Source organism: Balaenoptera ricei, chromosome 12 (genome assembly GCF_028023285.1).
Source record: "Balaenoptera ricei isolate mBalRic1 chromosome 12, mBalRic1.hap2, whole genome shotgun sequence".
In the NCBI taxonomy this organism is placed as follows: domain Eukaryota; kingdom Metazoa; phylum Chordata; class Mammalia; order Artiodactyla; family Balaenopteridae; genus Balaenoptera; species Balaenoptera ricei.
Window position 1 is genome coordinate 7460760 of NC_082650.1, and position 25755 is coordinate 7486514.

Here is a 25755-nt window from a genome sequence, read left to right on the forward strand (position 1 = left end):
CCTGGGTGACCTCCTTCACACCCACGTCACACACTGATGATGCCCAAGCCTACAGCATTGTCCCCATGTCCCCTCTACACTCAAGGTAAACTGTCTCATTGAATCTAGGACACACATTTTGTATTTTAACTTCTCTGAAATTAGAATATGTTTTATAATTATGGTGATATAAATAACTTTTAGGAATATATTCACTAATATATTTCATTTACATTTTCCTTTATATATAGGCACCATAGTAATAAATGGTTTTTAAAAATCTATTACCTAAATATCAAGAAGTATAAAAGAGTTCTTTAAATAAAAATTAAAAATTCTAAGTGTAAGAACACACTGTGTCTGTTGGTGGGAATGTAAATTGATACAGCCACTATGGAGAACAATATGGAGGTTCCTTAAAAAACTAAAAATAGAATTACCATATGACCCAGCAATCCCACTACTGGGCATATACCCAGAGAAAACCGTACTTCAAAAAGACACATGCACCCGAATGTTCATTGCAGCACTATTTACAATAGCCAGGTCATGGAAGCAACCTAAATGCCCATCAACAGACGAATGGATAAAGAAGTTGTGGTACATATATACAATGGAATATTACTCAGCCATAAAAAGGAACGAAATTGAGTCATTTGTTGAGACGTGGATGGATCTAGAGACTGTCATACAGAGTGAAGTAAGTCAGAAAGAGAAAAACAAATATCGTATATTAATGCATGTATGCGGAACCTAGAAAAATGGTACAGATGAGCCAGTTTGCAGGGCAGAAGTTGAGACACAGATGTAGAGAATGGACATATGGACACCAAGGGGGGAAAACTGCGGTGAGGTGGGGATGGTGGTGTGCTGAATTGGGCGATTGGGATTGACATGTATACACTGATATGTATAAAACTGATGCCTAATAAGAACCTGCAGTATAAAAAAACAAACAAAACAACTAAAAAAAAAAAAAAGAACACACTGTGTCATCAATTATAAGCATTTTTTTCTTAGTATATAATATTATAGTATGCCTTTAGATTTGATGAAATAGAGTATATTTATATGGTTACAGACTAACATACCCAAAATCAATTCACCAAAGAAAATTTGTTTAAAACCAATGTATTTCCAAATCAATTTAAATTAAATTAGTTTTAAAATAAGGACTTTAAAACAAGTATTTCCAAGAGCATTTCCAACCTGATTTACATTATGTTCAATTTCTTTTATGATCCATCAAAAAGGATTTTACTGTCTGTAAGGATTTGTGTTATATTTTAATATAAAACTATTATTACTATTATCTTTTAAATTAGCAACACTTTTTAAACAATAGAACTTTTATCTGTAGTTTTAATCTACTTTACTTCTAAATGTCTTAAAACGTTTTATACAGTCCATTCAAGAAATTTCTTCACTCAGAATTGCTATCATCAGAAACAAGACAAATAACAAGTGTTGGCAAGGAGGTGGAGAAAAAGGAATCCTCATACACTGCTGGTGGGAATGTAAATTGGTACAGCCACTATAGAAGGTTTCTCAAAAAACTAAAAATAGAACTACCATTTGACCCAATAATTCCACTCCTGGATATACATATCCAAAAAAAACCCCAAAACACTAATTCAAAATGATACACGCACCCTGATATTCACAGCAGCATTATTTACAATTGCTGAGATACAGAATCAACCTCACTGTCCTTCAACAGATAAATGGATAAAGAAGATGTAGAGATGTGCGTGTGTGTATGTGTGTGTGTGTGTATACATACATATCAACACATACAATGGAATACTACTCAGCCATAAAAAAGAATGAAATTTAACCATTTGCAGTAACATGGATAGAGTTGAAGGGTATTATGCTAAGTGAAATAAGTCAGACAGAGAAAGACAAATACTGTGTGATATCACTTACATGTGGAATCTAAAAAATACAACAAACTAGTGAATATAACAAAAAAGAAGCAGACTCACAGATATAGAGAACTAATGGTTACCAGTGGGGAGAAGGAAGTGGGGAGGGACAAGATAGGGTTAGGGGATGAGATACAAATAACTAGGTATAAAATAAATAAGCTACAACAATATACTATACGACACAGAGAATATAGCCAATATTTTACAATAACTATAAATGAAATGTAACCTTTAAAAATTGTGAATCACTATGTCATACATCTGAAACTTATATAATATTGTACATAAATTATACCTCAATAAAAATTTTTTTTAATTTTTTAAAAAGTCGAGTTTTTTAAAAAAGAAATTTCTTCACAGTTTTATTGTTTCTAGCTACAAATACTTATCAATCCTCATTTATAAAAAATGTGTCCAGGCCAGCCCTTTGCCTCCTCTTTGCTGTTTTGTTTAACTGTGTTCTTTACACTTTTATTAATATAGCACATATATATCACTCATTTCTACTTGGTAAAGCAATGGTTATTTGAAAGCAAAGCTAACAAGTACTTCCAAATTTAACTCCATTATATTTTATGTTTCAAGATATCAAATCATACTATACTTTCTTACTATGAAACGCAAAATGATATATACATGGTATCAGGGAGTAAGATTGGAGATAAAGATAATGAGTTTGTTTTGTAATATATTGAATTGGAGGTGCCTATGGGACATTCATGTAGAGATGTCTGTGGGTAACTAATATATGAGTCTTGAGCTCAGGAGAGAAATCCAGAGATACCAATTTGGAAATTATCAGTATATACAGATGTTGTTTAATACCAGGAGAGTACACAAGAATATCCAAGAAAAGTGTGCAGAAGAGAGGCAATGCAGGCCTAGGAAAGAATGTTATATTAACTAATACGTGCATCCACATGGTTTTGAGTCAGAGAAATCAAAAACTTATGTAACAAAAAACTATTTTGTTAGCTTGGGGTTTAGGATTCTAAGAAGACTTTACAAAATGAATGTAGGGTAGCATTGGTGACCAAGGCCAGAGAACGTCTGCATATAATGTATAACTTAAAAGTAAGTGAACAGTGAAAAAGTATTACTTTCCTTATATAAATTATAAATGTTCTTCTAACCCATGATTTAAAGGTCCTAAGGGAAACAAAGGGTGAACTGAGAGGAGCTGGGATGACCTGAACAACACAGAAGACTGAGCTACGGACTTTAAGTCCAAATCTACGCTAAATTTACCACGCAGCTAATAGTCAAAGCATGAAAATATCAAGAGATGAAGCTTCTGAGCCTTGATCTTTATTCCAACAATTAAAAGGACTTCAGGGGGGAAATGCCACAATCCCATTTTTCTGTATAAACAGAATCCAATTTTAGCAAGCTTAGAAACCTAATTTTTGTAGATTATACACAAATATTGTGAAGCCTATCTTACAGCATAAAAAATGGTATATTACACAATTTTTTGAAATTCTGTATGCAAAATTTTGGTTCAGCCTTTGGACCTACAATGTGTATAAAGGAAAGCAAATGGGGAAAGGAGGAAGACGGGACAAAGAAGCTATTTTTTTTTTTTCCAAAACAAAAAACCAAGTTGGTTTTTTAAAAAAAAAAACACACAAATGGAAATAGGTACATCATTAAAATGACATAATTTAAATTTAAAATAGACTTAAGCCCCAGTCTAGCTACTGTGCAAAAAGAAAATACCAATCTTTGTTTGTTTAGTTTTCTGTTAATACTAAATCCCTCTGCAATGAACAGAAAGTCAAATACAGAGTTTCTGTAAAGGAGAATGGATCAAAAGTATATAGAATGTTTTATACAAGTTCTAATTACCGTACTACGAAACTAGTTCATAATGACTTAAGTAAGACTAATGAACATCTGAGCTCCCAAGTGGCTATAAATTAAGTGGTATGACTTTGTAGTACTGTTAAAACAAACCTTCCAAGAAGTTACTGTTTCCTTTGGCCAATCACCAATAACTCCTGCCAAATCAGAGAAACATGAAAGGAAAAGAACAAAAAAATGTATAATGAAACTGAACGCAAACAAATGACAAGCAATATTGGTTCACTTGTTTAAACAGAGTAAGACCGTCAACTGAATTCCCCACAATTCACACCTAGAAACAGCTCTTTAGAATATGTATAAAATGTATTTTTCATCAAGTCCTTGCAATCCGTACGTTCTTCCATACATGTATGTCAAATTCAAAACACTGGCCCTCCTCGATCTCTCAAATGAGAAAGCAGAAACAGGTATCTGCGCTTTACTTTAAATGTGAGATGATCTTTAGAGCAGTGATGTGCCAGGCTATCAATGTCAACAATCTGAAGGGATTTAGAGATCTTCTAATTCAAGGTTCTCAAGCTTTAGTAAACATTAAGAATCACTCAGATTCTTGCTACAATGCAGATTCCTGGGCCCACTCCCAGTGTCTCGGATTCAACCTGGCTAGAATGACACCACATTTGGGAAAACACTGCTCTATACAAACACTGCTTTACCCATTTATGAGGTAAGGGCTTACAGAAATTGTCATCATCTTTACAACAACACTGTGACAGAGATTCCCGCAGAACATGGATGGTCAGACAGATGAGACATGTCGGGACCGGGACCCTAACCCATGTTTGTGTCATCAACCACCTTTACGCCTGTCCAGCTGCTCACAGGGCAGGGCTGTCTGACTAAGGAAAGGTTAAGATGCTGAGTGCCATAAAAGACAGATTAGAGTGGGCTAACTGATACGTGGAAGCTTCAAATAAGACCAGGTACTTGACTGAATGCCTTGAAGAATGGATTCATCTTAAATAAGGGTAGCAAGGAAGGCAAGAGAATATTTTAAGCCACAGAATAAACATACAAAAAGACACAAAAGCAGAAAAGAAGAGAGTCTGGCTGGCACAGTGAGTCTACATGTAGATGGGTAGACTGGAAATATAAATTAGAACCTTGAAAGTCAGGCTGAGTTTGGATTAAAGAGCTGAAATATAGATTTAAGTCCACTCTAGTTCACAAAGAACATTTCTCTTACTATACAGATAGAATCTGATTTATAACCATTTTACCAGATCAATTTTATAGCAGTATTATATTAAAAAAATAAAACTTGCTAATCTCACTATGTTAGCAAAAAATCACACACATTTACATACACACACACACCTTGAGATATTTGCTAATGATAAGGAGATTAATGTGTGTACATGTATATGCATACATGTGTGTATATGCACACATGTATATGCCAGATTACAGATTACTATCTCTGTAATCTGGCTCTTACAGTATTACATTACTCCTGCAAAATGGGGCTGATAATGATTACGAGGCAGATTCACCCTGAAAAGGGCTTTGGCCTGGGTGTCTTCATTCTTATTTAACCTACTTAAAACTATGAGATGAACTGGATTTACTTCCTTCTGCTAATTAAAAAGAACAAAAATTTAAGGATGAGATAGTTTGTCTCTTCTTAAACCAGCCTTAAGGAGAAACAGCTACACATGGGTAGCTACACATTATGGTCCAAAATTTATCAAAATCTTAATTGCTGTAGTTTGGTAGTTATTTACCATTATCCAAAAAATATGATCTGAAGTAACACCACAGTTAAATTCTGTTACTCATCAAAGTATGAAATCAATCCTGGTCAGTGAGTTAATTCAAGAGCTGAACTGGTACGTTACATCTGTCAGGATGTCACATAGCTGGTATTTTTTGGGTAATAAAGAGCTAACCATCTTTACCTAGATATCATAACATTGTTATATATTTAATATTTAGCACAGCTTCTAAAAGCAGAAGTTAACATTTTGAAAACAAAAATAACTTTTAACATTCCCAGGGAAACAAAATCAGGAAAACGCAAGAGTCGAATAAAATAATTTTAAACACATCTAAAGTCCATCAGTACAAAGAAATAAAACACTGCGGGCAGTGGTGACCTCACCGTTGTCCTACATCCCTAGGCCCCCTCCTCAGGCCTCCCCTCTCGCAGACAACCACTACGATACATATTGTTTTGAACTTCCCCGTCTGTGGTTACCCGCTTGCGTATTATGAGAAGAAATCACAATGAGTGACACGAGTCTTTCTGCAGATTCTCGTGTTTATTTGCAGGAACTTCTCTAAAGTCTACTCCCAAAAGTGCGTTTGCTTGGGTCAAGGATATAACCAACCTCAGTCTGACTGTATTAACAGATTACTTCCATACTGGGGTTGAGACAATTTACACTCACACCAGCCTTGTAAGAAAGCTGCCATCTTGGGCTTCCCTGGTGGTGCAGTGGTTGAGAATCTGCCTGCTAATGCAGGGGACACGGGTTCGAGCCCTGGTCTGGGAAGATCCCACGTGCCGCGGAGCGACTGGGCCTGTGAGCCACAATTACTGAGCCTGCGCGTCTGGAGCCTGTGCTCCACAACAAGAGAGGCCGCGATAGTGAGAGGCCCGCGCACCGCGATGAAGAGTGGCCCCCGCTTGCCGCAACTAGAGGAAGCCCTCGCACAGAAACAAAGATCCAACACACCCATAGATAAATAAATAAATAAATTAAAAAAAAAAAAAAAAAAAGAAAGCTGCCATCTCCTCATATCTTTGCCAGTATTTGATAATGCTCATCAGGGTGTAGTAAGTATTAGAAAGAAAACCACAGGCCCCAAATGGTGTCAGTCGCATGCTAAAAGCCCATGATGGCAAACCTATATTTTATACGTTACTTCACTGCAGTTCCAACCTCTCCCAGAAATGTAGTTTTAATTGAACAGTCTAGAATTTTCTGGTCAATACCAATAAAGTAACCCATCAAGTAGGCCCTCTACAGTCCCCCAGAGGAAGAGGTAATCTGCATGATAAAACCCCTGTCATCCCTCCCCACTCCCATAAAAAAAGATGTCTGGTCAAAAAATAATCCTTTCTTTTTTTTTGCTAATAGCTCCCTTACTCCACCCTTTTTCCTATAAAATCCCTTCCATTTTTGCACAACCACTCAGAGCACCCTTCTAGTTGCTAGATGTAATGCTGCCTGATTCATGAATAAAGCCAATCAAATCTTCAAATTTACTTGGCTGAATTTTGCTTTTTAACATAAGAAATATATTTGGGTTTTGTCCAGGTTCCTGACACAGAGCTCCTAAAACCCTTGGAATTTTCTGATAGAAGTGTCTTTTTTATTCATAAGGAGCCCCTATCAATCACACCTCAATTTACACTAATGAGGCAACTTAAGTGATAAACATAAGTAAAGTGTGTTCCTGAGTTCTGTGAGCAGTTCTCTCACGGGAACCCTCAATTTATTACCAGTTGGTCAGAAGGTTGCCTGGTACTAAATTTCCAATTATAAAAAATAAGCCTATAACAACAGTAGTTGGTTATTTTGAGCCTAGGATAATAAGAATATTTAAAGAATCATATCCATATAATAGCTCATGACAATGGCTACCATCACTAAAGACAACAGTGTTAGTGGTCACTCTACCCACAGAACCGTGAGCACAATAAAATGGACGCTTTCATAACACTAAGCTTTGGGGTGGTTGTCACACAGCAACAGATAAGCAGAAAAACGAAAATATTATTGGTGATGTTAATTAAAAAGATGAGTTCAACTTTCACTGCAGTTCTAAAGTGAATCGTATGATTCAGGCAGCCTTTGCTTGTTGCAGAGAGAAAGAAATAATGCGTCAGTTCATATTTCCTTGGAAAGCTTTTAAAATAAATCTGACCAATCTAATTAATTTTAAAAATCTCTTGAAAATACTGAGAGACCAATACACTATTATGATTGACAAATGAGTTTGAAATACTGGTCTCCCTGACTCAGCCTTCAGGCCGTAGCACAAATGTCACTTGTTCCAGAAGTCTTCCCAAGCCCAGGTCTGCTCAATCCCCTCCTGTGGGCACCCACAGAAGCCCCCCCTCTCTCCCCTCCACCCCAGCTCTACCACACAAGATGGGACTGCCTGCTCATCTCTGTGATTCCTACTGGAGATGAGCAAGGGCTTATCGATCATCTAACGCAATACCCGCCTATGGAGTCACTGAAGTTCCGTGTCAATGGAAAGAATGAAGGAGAAATAAGGGAGGAATGGCAGGGAGGAACAAAAAAGGGGATGCGAAGAGGAGGTAGAAGAAAGGAAAGAGAGGTAAAGGCAAAAAGAAAGGGAGGGAGGTGAGGAAAGAAAGACCCGGAGAAAAAGTAACTATGATGGCAACATACAGAGTGAGAAGAAGGAAGGGAGCTAGGAAGGGCTACAAGAAACGGAAAAGCCAGACAGGACTGACCCAGGCTGCAGTCCCAGCTCCATACCTCGGTAACTATGTGACTCAAGACTCAGTGTCCTGAAAGTAGGGGCACCAATTAATAAGGGTACCGTCAATGATATAATTATTTAATTCTACTTTGAAATTTAAGGCAAGTAGTGAGAAAGAAACCTTTAGCTCACAATAATAATAACGACAGCTAGTAGTTACTGAACGTAAAACCCTCACAACACCGTAAGGCAGATTACCTCACAGATGAAGAAAACGAGACACGGAGGTGGCATATACAGAAGGCGGCAGAACCAGGATCGGAATCCAGGCAACCTGGCAACCAAGCCTGTGCTCCGGTCCACCACGCTCTGCTGCTGCAGCCAGCGAGTTCTCAAGCACTGTTTGTTCTACCAGCTCAACACAAACACGCCATCACCAGAACAGTAACATGGCCCACCTGCCCAACATGGTTGCTTCCTTTCCATCTTTTTTTGGTGTTCATGAACAAGAATGTTGACAAAAACAGTTCACCGGACAGCAAACATACTGCTTTCTAGTATATGCATGACTGGGACAGTTAAAACTACACGCCCTAGAAACTCTCTGTGTCACGTCCTCAACCATAAATTGAATAATGATATATAGAACCTACATCTCATTGGGTTATTACGATATTTAAAAGATAACTCTTTTGAGCAGCTAAGCGCAGTGCTTAGGTAAGCGCTCAAGAACTGTGAGTGATAACCGGGCAAACGTTGCTACAAATGATTCGACAGCCATTAAAATGAACAGCACAGGTTATTCTATGGCACAGAAAGTTCATGAATCATTAAACGAAAAAGGAAGCCAGCTATAAAATAGTAAATATAGTATGCTATCGTATCACAACACAAATATATGCACGTAAAGAGACTACAAGGCAAAGATGGTAAAAGCTGTTATTTCTGCATATTGGGTTTATGGGTATTTTTCTTTCTTTTTGTCAGTATTTTCTAAACTCCCTATGACAAACATGTAATCTTTTGCAATAAGAGAAAACATAAGTTATTAAGAACTTTGGTGCCCTAGGTCTGCTATTAGATAGCTACAAATCAAAAGGTTTATGAGCATTCTTTCTTCACCTGCAAAACGGCAGGAATTCACGTGGTCTCTGAGACCCCTTCCAGATCTAAAATTCTGTAATTTTATGCAATGAACAACTGAAAGAAGTTGAGGAGGAAAAGAAACAACCTTCCCTCTTCCTTCTATCTCTGACACAGCCCAGAAGGACAGCAGAGCTCAACAAGTATCCAGTGACGGGTTTTCTGACTGATTACTAAAGACGTACAGTCATGTCAAGTACCGCATTCAGAGACGCTTAACCCCTGCTGCTTGTACTGGGGAAAAAGTCCAAACTGAGGGCCAGGAGAACTAGTTCTAAAATTAGTCCTGGGAGTTCCCTGGTGGTCCAGTGGTTAGGACTCTGCGTTCTCACTGCCGAGGGCCCAAGTTCAATCCCTGGTCAGGGAACTAAGATCCCACAAGCTGTGTGGCATGGCCAAAAAATAAAAATAAAAATAAAAATAGTACCTAAAATTAGTCCTGCCACTATCTCAAGCCTTCTGGCCTTAAGAAGTTGCTTTAAAACCCTGGGCCTCACTTTCTCAATCTATAAAATGGGGGGACTGTGTTCTCAACTCTGGTTCTAAAATAGTATGAACAAGTGAAGACAAAGCAGATGTCCCATTGGCATCATCGCATTTCACCACCACGAAGCAAATATGTATTAACTAATATTGGTTCAGTAGATACTGCTTCAAAAGGAACTTCTGTAGGCATTTGAGAAATTTATTTGAGAAAATGGAAAAGGACTGATTTTAAAGATAATATATTGCAATGGAAAGCTATTACTTTCCAAAGGGGGTAAATGCAGACCATAGGTTAACATCCTACTACAAATATAGCTTTAAAAGAAAGTAAAAAAAAAATCATCTTCCCTGTGGGAAAGAAAGACTATTTATTACTTAGGAATTCCTCCTTGGATAAGACTTCACTCAAGCAAATAAGTACAATAAAGTCCATTTCTCTTACCCTTCTTCTTTCTTGAGGAAGGGCTATGATAGGGACACAGAATGAACTTGCCGGCATTAACCATGAGCGATCAATGTGTGGAGGAAATGTGTGGGAAAGGGAAAGAGAGGAAGAAAATGAGCTAAAGAAAGGGAGAAATGGAAATGAGTCTCTTTTCAGTAGGGAGAACATGTGATAAGGGGAAATTTCTCAGAGCAGATAAAGAATGATACCCCTATCTTGCACAGTAATAGGTAGATGAATTCTAGGAAACTATGAGATCAGTTTTAGGACAAGTGGTTTGTTGAATTTAACAGAGAAATTCTAAAACCGTAAGGCTTGAGTGACCTGAGGTTCCATGCCAGAAAGCAGGTACAAGGAAGCAGGTCAGCATGATTCAACTCCTCTGCCTCAGAACAGAACAGCTGTGACGTGCTCAGAGGAAGGAAGAAATGGAAACAGAGAACAGTCTGAGGAGCAGGAACAGTTTCTAGGAGCAGAACACTATCTGGGCTTTGGGATTCCAAACAGAAAGAAAAGTAAAACACAGATTCTGTGCGTGATTATAAGGTGGGACACCACCCAGGCCCTGTGCTTAGTGGGAACGAGGGCCCCGTACATGAGGGCAGCATCATGATCACCGGCAGAGCACAGGTCTCAGGCCGCCTAGGGAATCCTGGGGAAGAAAGCCTGGCCCTGCCTTTCCCAAACTGCCCAATACATCATGTCAGGAAGACAGAATCTAGAAGTTTCAGCCTAAGAGATTCAAAGAATAAAAGAAGGGCATCGATCCCGTACACCAGCAGCCATCCTGGACAGGCACGCTGATTCATCCACGTGTGTCCTCTTCCACGTCCTAAAAGGAATGCAAATGCCTCACACACTGACTTTAACAACTACTCAGGACAAACCTTTCTATCTCTGGAGAATTATTTTCTCTTTGATTAACAATATTGCTAATGGTGATAATTCAAAAATTTAAAAATAAAACTTTAAGGCAGCATAAAATCAAATTTAAAATAAGAGGGATAACTAACATTACTGTAGAAAAAGCATCTATCAATCGTTACATGTTACATAAAGATTATAAACCAAACATGCCACGCCCTCTCAAATATATCTTTTTAAGTACAAGACTTACCTTTCAAATTAGCTCGACAGGTGGGCCTCCCTACATTATTCCTCTGGTGTTTGGTTGACAGGCGCTTCATCTGCCGAGGTGTGCTGGGGGGAGAGGTACCATAAAGGTTCTCTGTATTTGTTTCATCTGAAAAGTCCTCAGGATCAGACTCAGAATTCTTACAAGCTGAATCTCCCGATGTGTACTCTTGTCTATGGAGGACAACAAGTAGAGAAAATATTCAGTCATGTATGAAGGGAATTCAAATTTCAATTACTTAAAATTCCTTTTAAAAACTCTCCATAACACTCTTCTGTGGATATGTCTCTTCCTCAGCCTTGTAATCTTTCTCCTCTATCTGTACTGGGAGAAACTCACGAAGAGAACATAACGACCATGCTCCCGCTCTCACCACGAATAAAGAGAACTGATGTGCAGTTCCTGTTGCTTAGAGAATTCTTTCTAACATAAATGAGGTTTAAAACTAAACACTTTAGGATCAGGGAGAAAAAAGCAAAGGACCAGAAGATACAAATCAGCAGAACTAAGCATCACTTACGTGCTAGTTGGTGACAAGCTTAACTGCTGAGTGGGCAACTCTTGCCCTGACTTCGGAGTCCCACTGCTTTTGCTTTGCGAAGCACACAGAACAGAAAGCACAACCTGAGCAGCAAAGCAGAGAGCACTGATGACATGTGGTAGATCAGGGATTCTGTGTTCTCTGATAAACACTACAGTGCAGCACTCAGGTTAGGCAAGTTGAAAACTTCCCTAATATGGGAAAGGAAATAGTCAATCAAGTCCAGGAAGCATAGAGAGTCCCATACAGGATAAATCCAAGGAGAAACATGCCAAGACACATATTAATCAAACTATCAAAAATTAAATTCAAAGAAAAAATGTTAAAAGCAGCAAGGGAAAAGTAACAAATAACATGCAAGGGAATCGCCATAAGGTTAACAGCTGATCTTTCAGCAGAAACTCTGCAAGCCAGAAGCAAGTGGCAGGACATATTTAAAGTGATGAAAGGGAAAAACCTACAACCAAGATTACTCTACCCAGCAAGAATCTCATTCAGATTCAACAGAGAAATTACAACCTTTACAGACAAGCAAAAGCTAAGAGAATTCAGCACCACCAAACCAGCTTTACAACAAATGCTAAAGGAACTTCTCTAGGCAGGAAACACAAGAGAAGGAAAATACCTACAATAACAAACCCAAACAATTAAGAAAACGGTAATAGTAACACACATATTGATAACTACCTTAAATGCAAATGGATTAAATGCTCCAACCTAAAAACATAGACTGGCTGAATGGATAAAAAAACAAGACTCGTATATATGCTGTCTACAAGAGACCCACTTCAGACCTAGGGACACATACAGACAGAAAGTGAGGGGATGCAAAAAATATTCCATGCAAATGGAAATCAAAAGAAAGCTGAGTAGCAATTCTCATATCAGACAAAATAGACTTTAAAATAAAGACTGTTACAAGAGACAAAGAAGGATGCTACATAATGATCAATCCAAAAAGAAGATATAACAACTGTGAATATTTATGCACCCAACATAGGAGCACCTCAATACATAAGGCAAATGCTAACAGCCATAAAAGGGGAAATCGACAGTAACACAATCATAGTAGGGGACTTTAACACCCCACTTTCACCAATGGACAGATCATCCAAAATGAAAATAAATAAGGAAACACAAGCTTTAAATGATACATTAAACAAGATGAACTTAACTGATATTTATAGGACTTTCCACCCAAAAACAACAGAATACACTTTCTTCTCAAGTGCTCATGGAACATTCTCCAGGACAGATCATATCTTGGGTCACAAATCAAGCCTTGGTAAATTTAAGAAAACTGAAATCGTATCAAGTATCTTTTCCGACCACAACACTATGAGACTAGATATCAATTACAGGAAAAAATCTGTAAAAAATACAAACACATGGAGGCTAAACAATACACTACTAAATAACCAAGAGATCACTGAAGAAATCAAAGAGGAAATCAAAAAGTACCTAGAAACAAATGACAATGAAAACACAACGACCCAAAACCTATGGGATGCAGCAAAAGCAGTTCTAAGAGGGAAGTTTACAGCAATACAATCCTACCTCAAGAAACAGGAAACATCTCAAATAAACAACCTAACCTTACACTTAAAGCAATTAGAGAAAGAAGAACAAAAAACCCCCAAAGTTAGCAGAAGGAAAGAAATCATAAAGATCAGATCAGAAATAAATGAAAAAGAAATGAAGGAAATGATAGTAAAGATCAATAAAACTAAAAGCTGGTTTTTTGAGAAGATAAACAAAATTGATAAACCTTTAGCCAGACTCATCAAGAGGGAGAAGACTCAAATCAATAGAATTAGAAATGAAAAAGGAGAAGTAACAACTGACACTGAAGAAATACAAATGCTCATGAGAGATCACTACAAGCAGCTATATATCAATAAAATGGACAACCTGGAAGAAATGGACAAATTCTTAGAAAAGCACAACCTTCCGAGACTGAACCAGGAAGAAATAGAAAGTATAAACAGACCAATCACAAGCAATGAAATTGAAACTCTGATTAAAAATCTTCCAACAAACAAAAGTCCAGGACCAGATGGCTTCACAGGTGAATTCTATCAAACATTTAAAGAAGAGCTAACACCCATCCTCTCAAACTCTTCCAAAATATAGCAGAGGGAGGAACACTCCCAAACTCATTCTACAAGGCTACCATCACCCTGATACCAAAACCAGACAAAGATATCACAAAAAAAGAAAACTACAGGCCAATATCACTGACGAACATAGATGCAAAAATCCTCAACAAAATACTAGCAAACAGAATCCAACAGCACATTAAAAGGATCATACACCATGATCAAGTGGGGTTTATCCCAGGAATGCAAGGATTCTTCAATATACACAAATCAATCAATGTGATGCACCATATTAACAAATTGAAGAATAAAAACCATATGATCAACTCAATAGATACAGAAAAAGCTTTTGACAAAATTCAACACCCATGTATGATTAAAAACCCTCCAGAAATTAGGCATAGAGGGAACCTACCTCAACATAATAAAGGCTATATATGACAAACCCACAGCCAACATCATTCTCAATGGTGAAAAACTGAAATCATTTCCACTAAAATCAGGAAAAAGACAAGGTTGCCCGCTCTCACCAGTATTATACAACATAGTTTTGGAAGTTTTAGCCACAGCAATCAGAGAAGAAAAAGAAATAAAAGGAATCCAAATCAGAAAAGAAGAAGTAAAACTGTCACTGTTTGCAGATGACATGATACTATACATAAAGAATCCTAAAGATGCTACCGGAAAACTACTAGAGCTAATCAATGAATTTGTTAAAGTAGCAGGATACAAAATTAATGCACAGAAATCTCTTGCATTCCTATACACTAATGACGAAAAATCTGAAACAGAAATTAAGGAAACTCTCCCATTTACCATTGCAACAAGAAGAATAAAATACCTAGGAATAAACCTACCTAAGGAGACAAAAGACCTGTATGCAGAAACTATAAGACACTGATGAAAAAAATCAAAGCTGACACAAACAGATGGAGAGATATACCATGTTCTTGGATTGGAAGAATCAACATTGTGAAAATGACTGCACTACCCAAAGCAATCTACAGATTCAATGCAATCACTATCAAACTACCAATGGCATTTTTCACAGAACTAGAACAAAAAATTTCACTATTTGTATGGAAACACAAAAGACCCTGAGTAGCCAAAGCAATGTGGAGAAGGAAAAATGGAGCTGGAGGAATCAGGCTCCCAGACTTCAGACTATACTACAAAGCTACAGTAATCAAGACAGTGTGGTACTGGCACAAAAACAGAAAGACAGATCAATGGAACAGGATAGAAAGCCCAGAGGTAAACCCATGCACATATGGTCACCTCATTTTTGACAAAAGGAGGCAAGAATATACAATGGAGAAAAGACAGCCTCTTCAATAAGTGATGCTGGGAAAACTGGACAGCTACATGTAAAAGAATGAAATTAGAACACTCCTTAACACCACACACAAAAATAACTCAAAATGGGTTAAAGACCGAAATGTAAGGCCAGACACTATAAAACTTAGAGGAAAACATAGGAAGAACACTCCATGACATAAATCACAGCAATATCCTTTTTGACCCACCTCCTAGAGAAATGGAAATAAAAACAAAAATAAACAAATGGAACCTAATGAAACTTAAAAGCTTTTGCACAGCAAAGGAAACCATAAACAAGACGAAACAACAACCCTCAGAATGTGAGAAAATATTTGCAAACGAAGCAACTGACAAAGGATTAATCTCCAAAATATATAAGCAGCTCATGCAGCTCAATGTCAAAAAACAAACAACCCAATCCAAAAATGGGTGGAAGACGTAAACAGACATTTCTCCAAAGAAGATATACAGATTGCCAACAAACACATGAAAGGATGCTCAACATCACTAATCATTAGAGAAATGCAAATCAAAACTACAATGAGGTATCACCTCACACTGGTCAGAATGGCCATCATCAAAAAATCTACAAACAATAAATGCTGGAGAGGGTGTAGAGAAAAGGGAACCCTCTTGCACTGTTGGTGGGAATGTAAATTGATACACCCACTATGGAGAACAGGATGGAAGTTCCTTAAAAAACTAAAAATAGAACTACCATACGACCCAGCAATCCCACTATTGGGCATATACCCTGAGAAAACCATAATTCAAAAAGAGTCATGTACCACAATGTTCACTGAAGCTCTATTTACAATAGCCAGGACATGGAAGCAACCTAAGTGTCCATCGACAGATGAATGGATAAAGAAGATGTGGCACATATATACAATGGAATATTACTCAGCCATAAAAAGAAACGAAATTGAGTTATCTGTAGTGAGGTGGATGGACCTAGAGACTGTCATACAGAGTGAAGTAAGTCAGAAAGAGAAAAACAAATACCATATGCTAGCACATATATATGGAATCTAAAAAAAAAAAAAAAAAAAAAGATTCTGAAGAACCTAGGGGCAGGACAGGAATAAAGACGCAGACGTGGAGAATGGACTTGAGGACATGGGGAGGGGGAAGGGTAAGCTGGGATGAAGTGAGAGAGTGTCATGGACACATATACACTACCAAATGTAAAATAGATAGCTAGTGGGAAGCAGCAGCATAGCACAGGGAGATCAGCTCGGTGCTTTGTGACCACCTAGAGGGGTGGGATAGGGAGGGTGGGAGGGAGACGCAGGAGGGAGGGGATATGGGGATATATGTATACATACAGCTGATTTACTTTGTTATACAGCAGAAACTAACACAACATTGTAAAGCAAATATACTCCAATAAAGTTGTTTAAAAAAAAAAAAAAAAGCAGCCTGAGAAAAACAACTTAGTTTGGAAGCTTTAGCTAAGAAACAATACATAATGGGGGGGAGGGGTAGGAAGAGAAATCAAGCTAAAGTTTATTTCTGTTTTTCCTTTTAAAAAAAACCATTTAGACACAAAATCTAGGAAAATAAATACTAGTGGTCAGCTCAAGAGAACTTGCATCATTTCAGTTAACTAACCGAAAGTATCCAAAACCTCATTCTGTATCAGCTCATGTGAGATGAGCTAATGTGGTCAGTTGACTGGTTCAGAATGTTCCCATGGATACCAATTATTTTGGATGGGGAAAGTAGTACAAGGTCTACATCAGCTGCCCTGAAACATTTTTCTTACTTGTGTTTGAAAACATACAAATGTGAAATGTCTTTCTGGTACTAAACTTCTGACAGTCACAGAAAACAATGTTGCATTCTTTTAACATAAAACTTTGCTCAAGTACCCTTCACTTGACATAGAATCCGGTCTAAGAAAAGCATGTCTTAAACTCAACCCAAGGGGGTTTAGTGTAGTTTTTATATGAAACATGTGAAAGACAAAAATTCAAATAACTTGGGGTTAAATAGTTCTGCTCTGACATAGTAGGTAAAACCACATGGTGCCTGAAATAGCTCATCTATAAAATGATGAAGTTGCATTAGATGAGCTTGAGAACATCGGTGGTTTTGCAAAAGCCCTAAAAAACAAACAAAATACTTCATTAAAAGTTCTTTAGCAAAGTCCTTAAACATAAAATATTTTATTCCGTATGAGTACAGTTGTCACCTGTATGAAGCTGTCTCCTCCACCTCCACCTCCCCATTAACCTATTCTCTATTAAGTAATAATTAAAGGGAGGCTTTTGCTACTGTGGGAAAGGGAGGAGGGGTAGGCAGAGGGGTTGGATTTTCTAAGTTTCTTTTTTAAAGAACTTATACACAATAGTTTGCTTGGCCTGCAGTATAAATTAAAAGGAGCTAAGCTAAGTCTGAGGTGGCACGGTTGGTGTGTACTGTAAGAGCCAATTAATACTTAGCTGATCTTTACTATCGCCGGTAGTTGAACATTTATCAGCCTACCTCCAGGTAAGCTGTTATCAAATCTCAAGTTTATCCAACATTCACTATGTAACTTTTGCATTGATTCAGAGTGTAGGGTCTTTACAAACCTAGCATGTCTTCATTATTTTTCAGTATGGACACTCAAACTTTTTTTTTTAACTAAAATTCTTTTTTTTAAACGGAAGTAGACATTTTAAAACAAGATTTTCTATGGAAATGAACAGGAAACTATCCCCCCAACTAGACCTGAAGCTCCATGAAGGCAGGGACCTCATCTGTCTTCTTTACCACTGTTTCTCCAGTGTCCAGAACAGTGCCTGGTGCAGATGACATGCCCAATAACTGTCTGCTGAATAAATGGATTTGTAAGGTTAACAATTTTATCTTTGATACTTCAGATGTAATTATTATCTAAATTCTATTTTAATAAAATCACATTTAATAATTTGAAGAATGTAAATTTTTAAAGGCTACAAGAATTAAAGATAGACTTCTGACAATAATGTTGTTTAAGTGATATTGTAACCCTAGGTGGTAACATGACTATTTACTGACCAAAACAATAGCAATGGAGTATGGTATAAGGAATAATGGTTCTGGAATCAGAATAACACGGGCTGAAATCCCTTCGTTCCCACACTTAATAGTAAGAATACAAGTTTTAATCAAATTATTATGTTTGCTTACAAACACTTTCATTTATTGGAAGCCTTATCCAATATCACTGGGACTTACGGTCAGGCAGTTAATTTTTCAAATACATATTAAAAGCATTAAAAATGAGACATGCAAATAAAAAATTTGAAACATCTGTGTTGGCTGTTACTTTGCTGGCCTCCCAGCATTCACATCCTTGTATAATCACCTCCTCTTGAATGTGGGTTGACCCTGTGACCTGCTTTAACCAATGCAATGCAGCAAAAGTGACTCTGGGTCAGTTCTGGGCCTAAGCCTTAAGAAGGCCACCTTTGTACTCCAGGGCATGCGAGCCACCATGTAAGAAATCCAACTACCCTGAGACTGCCATGGTCTTCAAAGCCTAACTAGCCAGGTGGAGAGGCTGCATGAAGGAGAAACCAGATAGGTCAAAGTCTTGCTAAGCTCCCATCCCAGCTGACAGCCAGTGCCAACTTGCTGGTGTGCGAGTGAGGCTATTTTGGACCTTACAGCTGTCCCTGAGCCCAAGCCAACACCATGAAAAGCAGAAGAACCACTCAATACCGTAACAGATAATAAATGGTTTTTACTTTAAGCCATTAAGCTTTGGTGTGGTTTGTTAAATTACAATAGATAACTGACACACAAACAAAACTTAAACATTTTATTTTTCCTTTAAGCCCACGAATGGGTTTAAATCTGCTGCGACTCTGATGAGGCCACAGACTTGTCTTTTGGTGGGAGTCCCTGAGAAGAGTCACGAGTCAACTTTGTCACATACACCACAACCAAAGCGCTGCATCTGCCATCCCCACTCTCTAGTTCTTTAAAACGGAACAAGAATTTAAAGATTTTCAGAGGGTAATTTTTCTGGATTACCTAAACGTCAACAGTTCTCTCCTATCCCTAATTTGATGGTAAGTTTCTTTTCATGACCTATCTTGAGACTTTCCAAAGCATTCCAAATTAGTTTATACAGAAACTACAATTCTCTTTTGCATTCACATCTCATATGTCTGCATAACAGTTTACTAAATTCTGCAATTACAATTAAAGCATACAATAGACCTAAAAAGATTTAGGAACAAACCAGGAACTCTTGATAAGCATATAGTTCAATTGATGGGAACAGAAAATCACAGGCATTCTAGAGAGAGCCTATCAGTCATAAGCATTCATGATGCTGTGAGCGTCAGTCAATATGTCTTACAGAAGAAATGGATAGGGTTAGGTCTTGGAAAGGGTTAGATAGATGAGTGTATAAGGCCTGCCTGGCTTAGATCTTCTAGAAGTCTTTTGTTTCACACAAAGATTTATACACGGTATACTTTAGCAGTCCTGACGTAGGTCGAACAAAATAGAACACAAAGATAGAAAACATATATATGTATATATGAAGAAAAATTATCCCATATGGATAAACTTTACTCATCATTAGAAATAAAAATAATTATAAGCTATTTTAAAAATATTTTCAGATGAAGGCTTTCAGAAAATAAAATCATAAAATCATATAAACAAATATTACAAAATGCTTTAAAGACTTCATATTATTATTCTTCACTTCTGGTTAACCAGAAGATATCCAAAAAGAACTAGAACAAAAAAAAGAGAGAGAGAAAAGTTCTAGGTATTTAAAAACATATGAGTCATGCTATAGATAAAAGACAAATGTGATTATTTCTATTATTTCTGCAATTTTACTGCCAACAGTTGAGTACTTAAAAACAAGGGGACAGGGCTTCCCTGGTGGCACAGTGGTTAAGAATCCTCCTGCCAATGCAGGGGACAAGGGTTCGAGCCCTGGTCTGGGAAGATCCCACATGCCGCGGAGCAACTAAGCCCGTGTGCCACAACTACTGAGCCTGCGCTCTAGAGCCCGCGAGCCACAACTACTGAAGCCCACGCACCTAGAGCCTGTGCTCCTCAACAAGAGAAGCCACTGCAATGAGAAGCCCACGTACCACAACGAAGAGTACCCCCACGTGCCGCAACTAGAGAAAGCCCGCGCGCAGCAACAAAGGCCCAACGCAGCCAAAAATTTTAAAAAAATTTAAAAAACAATAAAAAAAAAAAAGGGGACAAAGAAAGACATTTTTAAGTGTGCTTTCTTATTTTTGCCAGTTCTAATGCCTCCAAAAACTGTGAGTATATCTATTGATATATGTTTATCAAAGCTTTGCAAATCAATACTAGATTGTATGTGTACAGATTAGCAAGGAGACAATCGAAAGGGAATAGAAACTCTTCTTAGGTGCACCTGGTTGTTCAGGAGTGGATACAGGGAGCGCTTCTTTCAATACAGGAAGTGAACATAAGCGCCACTTCTGTCTCAGTGCGGACACGAGTTACAATGAAATGCCAACAAAAAAATATTTAAAGAAAAGCAACATAAAATGATGATTCATTCAAAGGTGTTTTTAGGCTTAAGTAAAGAGAACTCTGGGACTAAGGCAGGGACATGTGAAAGATGAAAACCTGCGTCAAAGCTGGGAGGAAAAACAAACAAAGAGGCTTATCCCTATGCCAAGTGCACCTAAAACATTTACGAGTTTAAAGAGAAACAAGACGAATGTTTAAAACTTTAAAGATAGCAAAAAAGAATTATGATCTCCCTCTACTTTCTCTCTTATAAGTGAGAACATTTTTTAAAAATCCCCTTATTCTAATTTGAATTTATATCTGGAAAAAGTATTTTATGTCATTACTTCCCATGTAATTCTCAGAAATCGAGTAACTGAAGAGCCACTTTCTGTAGGAAACAGATGAGTTGTCTGAATCGCCTTAACTTATCTTTTTTCTAATTTAAATTTTAAAAAGTTCCTATAAATATGCTCTATGACACACAAATACTTCCAAAAGATGAACTCCAACTGTTGAGGGATAAATCGAGGAAAAAATACAAGCATATGAGATACTCTCCCAGGGTTTTCAGTGAAGAAAAATGGAAAGAAAAGTGGGAAAAGCAATTAGGACAATTTGGACATTAAATGTCTCACCTCTGCTTTGACACTAGCACAGAAAGAGCTCATTTATCTGGAGACCAGATCTTGGTTTCCAATACCATGCATCAACAAAAGAACAAGGACTTCTTGGAGAAATGGCTGATTCCAGGACTGGGGCAAGGAAGATGTAATACGAGCTTGAAGTATCTTGTAAGTGCAGCAAGTGAGGAAGTGTTCAAAAAACAAAAAACCAATGGGATCATGTTAAAAGGACACAGGAGCAACCGAAAGAGCTCCCACTGGCCAAAGCTGGAACAATCTGAGCAAGAAAATAAATGACAAAGCACTGGATTCTAATCATGAATCCATGAGTCCATATGGATATAAATAATTACTATACAAATAACCAGGAGAAGAGACAAATCTGTACAGAAAAAACCAAACAATTTATGTAGCCAAGTGACCAAAGTTAACATCATCAGTGACAAGTCATGTTGAGAGCATGAGCTCCTGATCTGATGAGAAGGGCACTTCACCTCTATGGTCATCTTCCCAAAACCCATAACTCCAGCCAAACCATGATAAAAACACCAGACAAACCCACACTGAGGAACAGTGTGTAAAATACCTGACTGGCACTCCTTAAAACTGTTCAAGTCATCAAAAACAAACAGAGTCTGAGAAACTGTAACAGCCAAGACACGGATAAGGAGACATGATGACTAAATATAATGTGGTGTCCTGGATGGGATCTGGGAAGAAGAAAAGAACATTAGGAAAAATGAATGAAATTGGAATAAAGTACAGAGTTTAAGTAAATAATAATGTGCCAATATTGGATCATTGGTTATAACAAATATACACTGTAATGTAAAATTTAACAATAGAAGAAACTGGACACAGGATATATGGGAATTCTCTGTACTATCTCCAACTGTCGCTAAATCTAAACTATTCTAAAATAAAAAATTTATTTAAAAATTAATTAATATAATGACATTATATGGAACAGTTCCATGACAATGCTGAAGAAATTTGGGTTACTATACAGGTATAAAAGACTAAGAGCCAGGACTAAATGAAAAATGTAACGTTAATTATAAAATTAAGCCATTCTTTATCAGTATAACCAAGATTGTGGTTGTAAAACAATTTTTAAATGGTAGGTGAGGAAATGCCATTTAAAACAGTGACTTCTTAAACTGGGATATGCATCAGATTTCTATTTACGTTTTTCATCAGCTATATAATTTGTCACACAGTAATGAACAATTTTCACTGTAACAGTGTAACTACTACCTTACATACCGAATACCAATCTGCCAGACACTAAATATCCTACATAATCTAATTTACTCCTTATGGATTAAGGACTATGGCACCATTTTAGGAAAGGACACTTTGCCCAGAAGGCCCATCCTCATTGATTATGAGAATTATCATAGTCTCATTATCAAATACCTATCGCTCAATTAGGCAATCTACAAATGCTATGCCATTTGGTCTTCCCAACACCACTGCAAGTACTATCACAATCCCTATGTTGCAGAATAGGAAAAGGAGTTGCAAAGGTAACTTGTCTGCTCCCTGCGAGGTGTCTGCGCAGAACTGGAGCCCTGGTCTGACCCCAAGGCCCAGGACCCTCCCAACTTCAGCCCACCCCTCACTCCTAGGTCACTGGGATGTCTGCCTTCTCCCAAAGGCAGGCACAGAGGAGTACCTCCCCTGTGGAAGGAGGTCCCTACTGGCTGGAGAAAAAGCCTGGGGACAGTTCAGGGACAGAGTTCTCTGGTCAGCTCTGGGGCTCCCTTCTTTGGTGAAGTCTTTTAGCCACTCTAGGTCTATACTTCCTCACCTGTCAGCCTAGGTAAGACGTTGAGTCTAAACTCCAGCCTAGGGAGACATAGCGTGCTTACGATACAAATAAGAGGGGGAAAAGTGAGAGTTTTGTTTGGCCTGCTTATGTCTGCATATCAAATAAAAGGTGTAACTCAACTCCACTCTCCCTCAGGTAGCTTCCTACTGCCCCTAACAAGTATAGGAACTACAGCCTGTCTTCCCTGGAACACCAAAGTACTATTCCTCTAACAGAGGACTCAACAGACCAGGCTGGTGTTTCTGTTTCATGTAAATCTGTGTGTGTTTAAGACTAAAAAAGTGTAAAACTACCCACTAGAGGGAAAGAAAAACAGGCCTTTTACATTAGAGGCCAGTTACTTGGAATTAACAACAATTAACTTTGTTTGAGAATGGATTTTGTGTAAGAGATAGAAAACAATATAAAATTTTTATATATATGTTATTTCATTCCCTTTCAGTTTTTTGTTTCTTGGGTCTCTATTCCAATGATTTATTTACAGTTGAAAACACATATTAACTGTTTCATACTGCACTATGTGTGCATGTGTGTCAACTACACCATTAGACCTTCACTTCATTCACCATCGGCCCTACTGGGCAAGCGCTGTGCTAGGAGTTGAGAAAACATACAACAGTGAACAAGAGAATCACCACTCCTTCCCTCTTGAAGTTTTCGACCTATAGAAAGAACTAGGTATTTAGCACATAAGTACACACACAAAAGCCTTTAAAGTGCAGTTCTTCATTATGCCGTGAAGGAAGATTACAAAGCATACAAGCAGACAGGATCTAGCCTGGAGAACCCACAGGGTGATAACAAGGACTACATCTCCAAAGAAGGAACACCTAAACGGAAACTCAGAAGCTCTGAAGGCACCGACCAGAAGAGGGAGGGGGAAAGTGGCTGAGACAGAAGAGCCCACAGCTCATTTGAGAAACAAAAAGGCCATGATGGCCTAGAGTAAAGGGCAGACCAAACAAGAGCACCCAAAGGGGCAGGCAGTCATTAGATTACGCTAAATCAGATTCATCCTAAAAGAAAGGTGCAGCCACAAAGAGCATTAAGTAGGGGAAGAGCATGAGTGAACTGACCTTTCTCATCAAAGTATTTCCCATATCACCTTACACTAGCAGACAGGCATAAAGATATAACACACAAGGCTTCTCAACTATTCAATCTTAAAGTCAATCTAAACAACTATTCTGTCTACACTAGTCCAACAAGCAAGGCCAATTCACCTGCCAGGAGCCAACAGAGGAGGAAAAAAAAAAAAGGACTGTTCACTTGAGAGGAGTTATGAAATCCTTAAAAACGGCAAGTTAACATCTAAGAAATAAAACACTATTCAACATCAAAGATGTAATTAAAGACACAGACAAAAAGTTTGTCTCATGAAAAATATAACTTTCTTCTAACTAAAAACTATATAAACTGGGGGAAATAATTTTAACAGACCTAAAAATATTTTAGAAAAAAGCTCCTATTTTTAATTTTATAGTTTTCTTCACTAAGAAGAACATAATTGGTAACTGCGGTTGAATACATAAGGCTAATGTGAAATTAACTGGAAATGTCAGGCCTGAAGGCCCATGAGTATATAAATACCACTCACAGTTTCCGAAAAGAAGTATCTCACAGTATATAATTAAATGCAACATGTACAAAATATAGGGAATGTAAAAAATAAAGTATCAAAACTATATTACTTTATATCTCCATCATAGAGACTATGAGTCCTTTGAAACTGAATGTAAATTTTAATCACATACATTTTTGGAGTCAAGAGTCCATAGCTTTTTCAGATTCTCAAATGTAGTCTACGACCCAAAAAGGGTTAAGAAGCATGGACCTAGACAATATTTACCACACATTCAGCAGGGTTCTCCTTTCAAAATATCTCATCCTGACATATACTAAACAGACATTCAAAGGATAAAGGTATCAGATGCATAAGTAATTCAAATCAATACTCAAGCTACAAGGTTGCTTCCACCCGCACTAGGCAAGAATAACAGCCCCCCTCCAGACCACATACACTGGCTTTGCCCAAAGCTGACTTCTATATCACATCAATGTCAAGTTAACCAAATAAGACAGCAATTTTCAATCTTTTGTGACACTCTGTTGTTTTACATTTGGAATGACACTGTCCTTCATGCTTCTTGTAAAAGTGGTTAATTAAAATAAATTAACATTTAATTTAACAGCCCAATTAATTTAGGAATAATTAGAAAAATCCTTAAATAAATGGTTCATAATCAAGGCTACAACTAAATACAATAAAGGCAAAGCCTCTAGGAAAAAAAATTTAAGCAAACATGGAACACAATGGTTTGGTGAATGAGGTAAAAGGAGAATGTTTTATATAATACAATACTAGAGACATGAACGCAGAAGAAAAAAATTACAAGAATAAAGTTATTGGGACTTCCTTGGTGGCACAGCAGTTAAGAATCCACCTGCCAATGCAGGGG

At 37.6% G+C, this 25755-nt stretch overlaps 1 protein-coding gene across 5 annotated transcripts in view; it reads right to left on the reverse strand.

Moving 5' to 3' along the window:
• Positions 1 to 25755, reverse strand: part of MAP3K4 (mitogen-activated protein kinase kinase kinase 4) — a 108065-nt gene that overhangs the window by 67995 nt on the left and 14315 nt on the right. For all 5 annotated transcript variants that reach the window (XM_059940873.1, XM_059940871.1, XM_059940872.1 and 2 more), the window contains exon 2: positions 11369 to 11559. In XM_059940873.1, coding sequence (XP_059796856.1) covers positions 11369 to 11559 — 191 coding nt within the window. The remainder of the gene's footprint in view (positions 1 to 11368; positions 11560 to 25755) is intronic.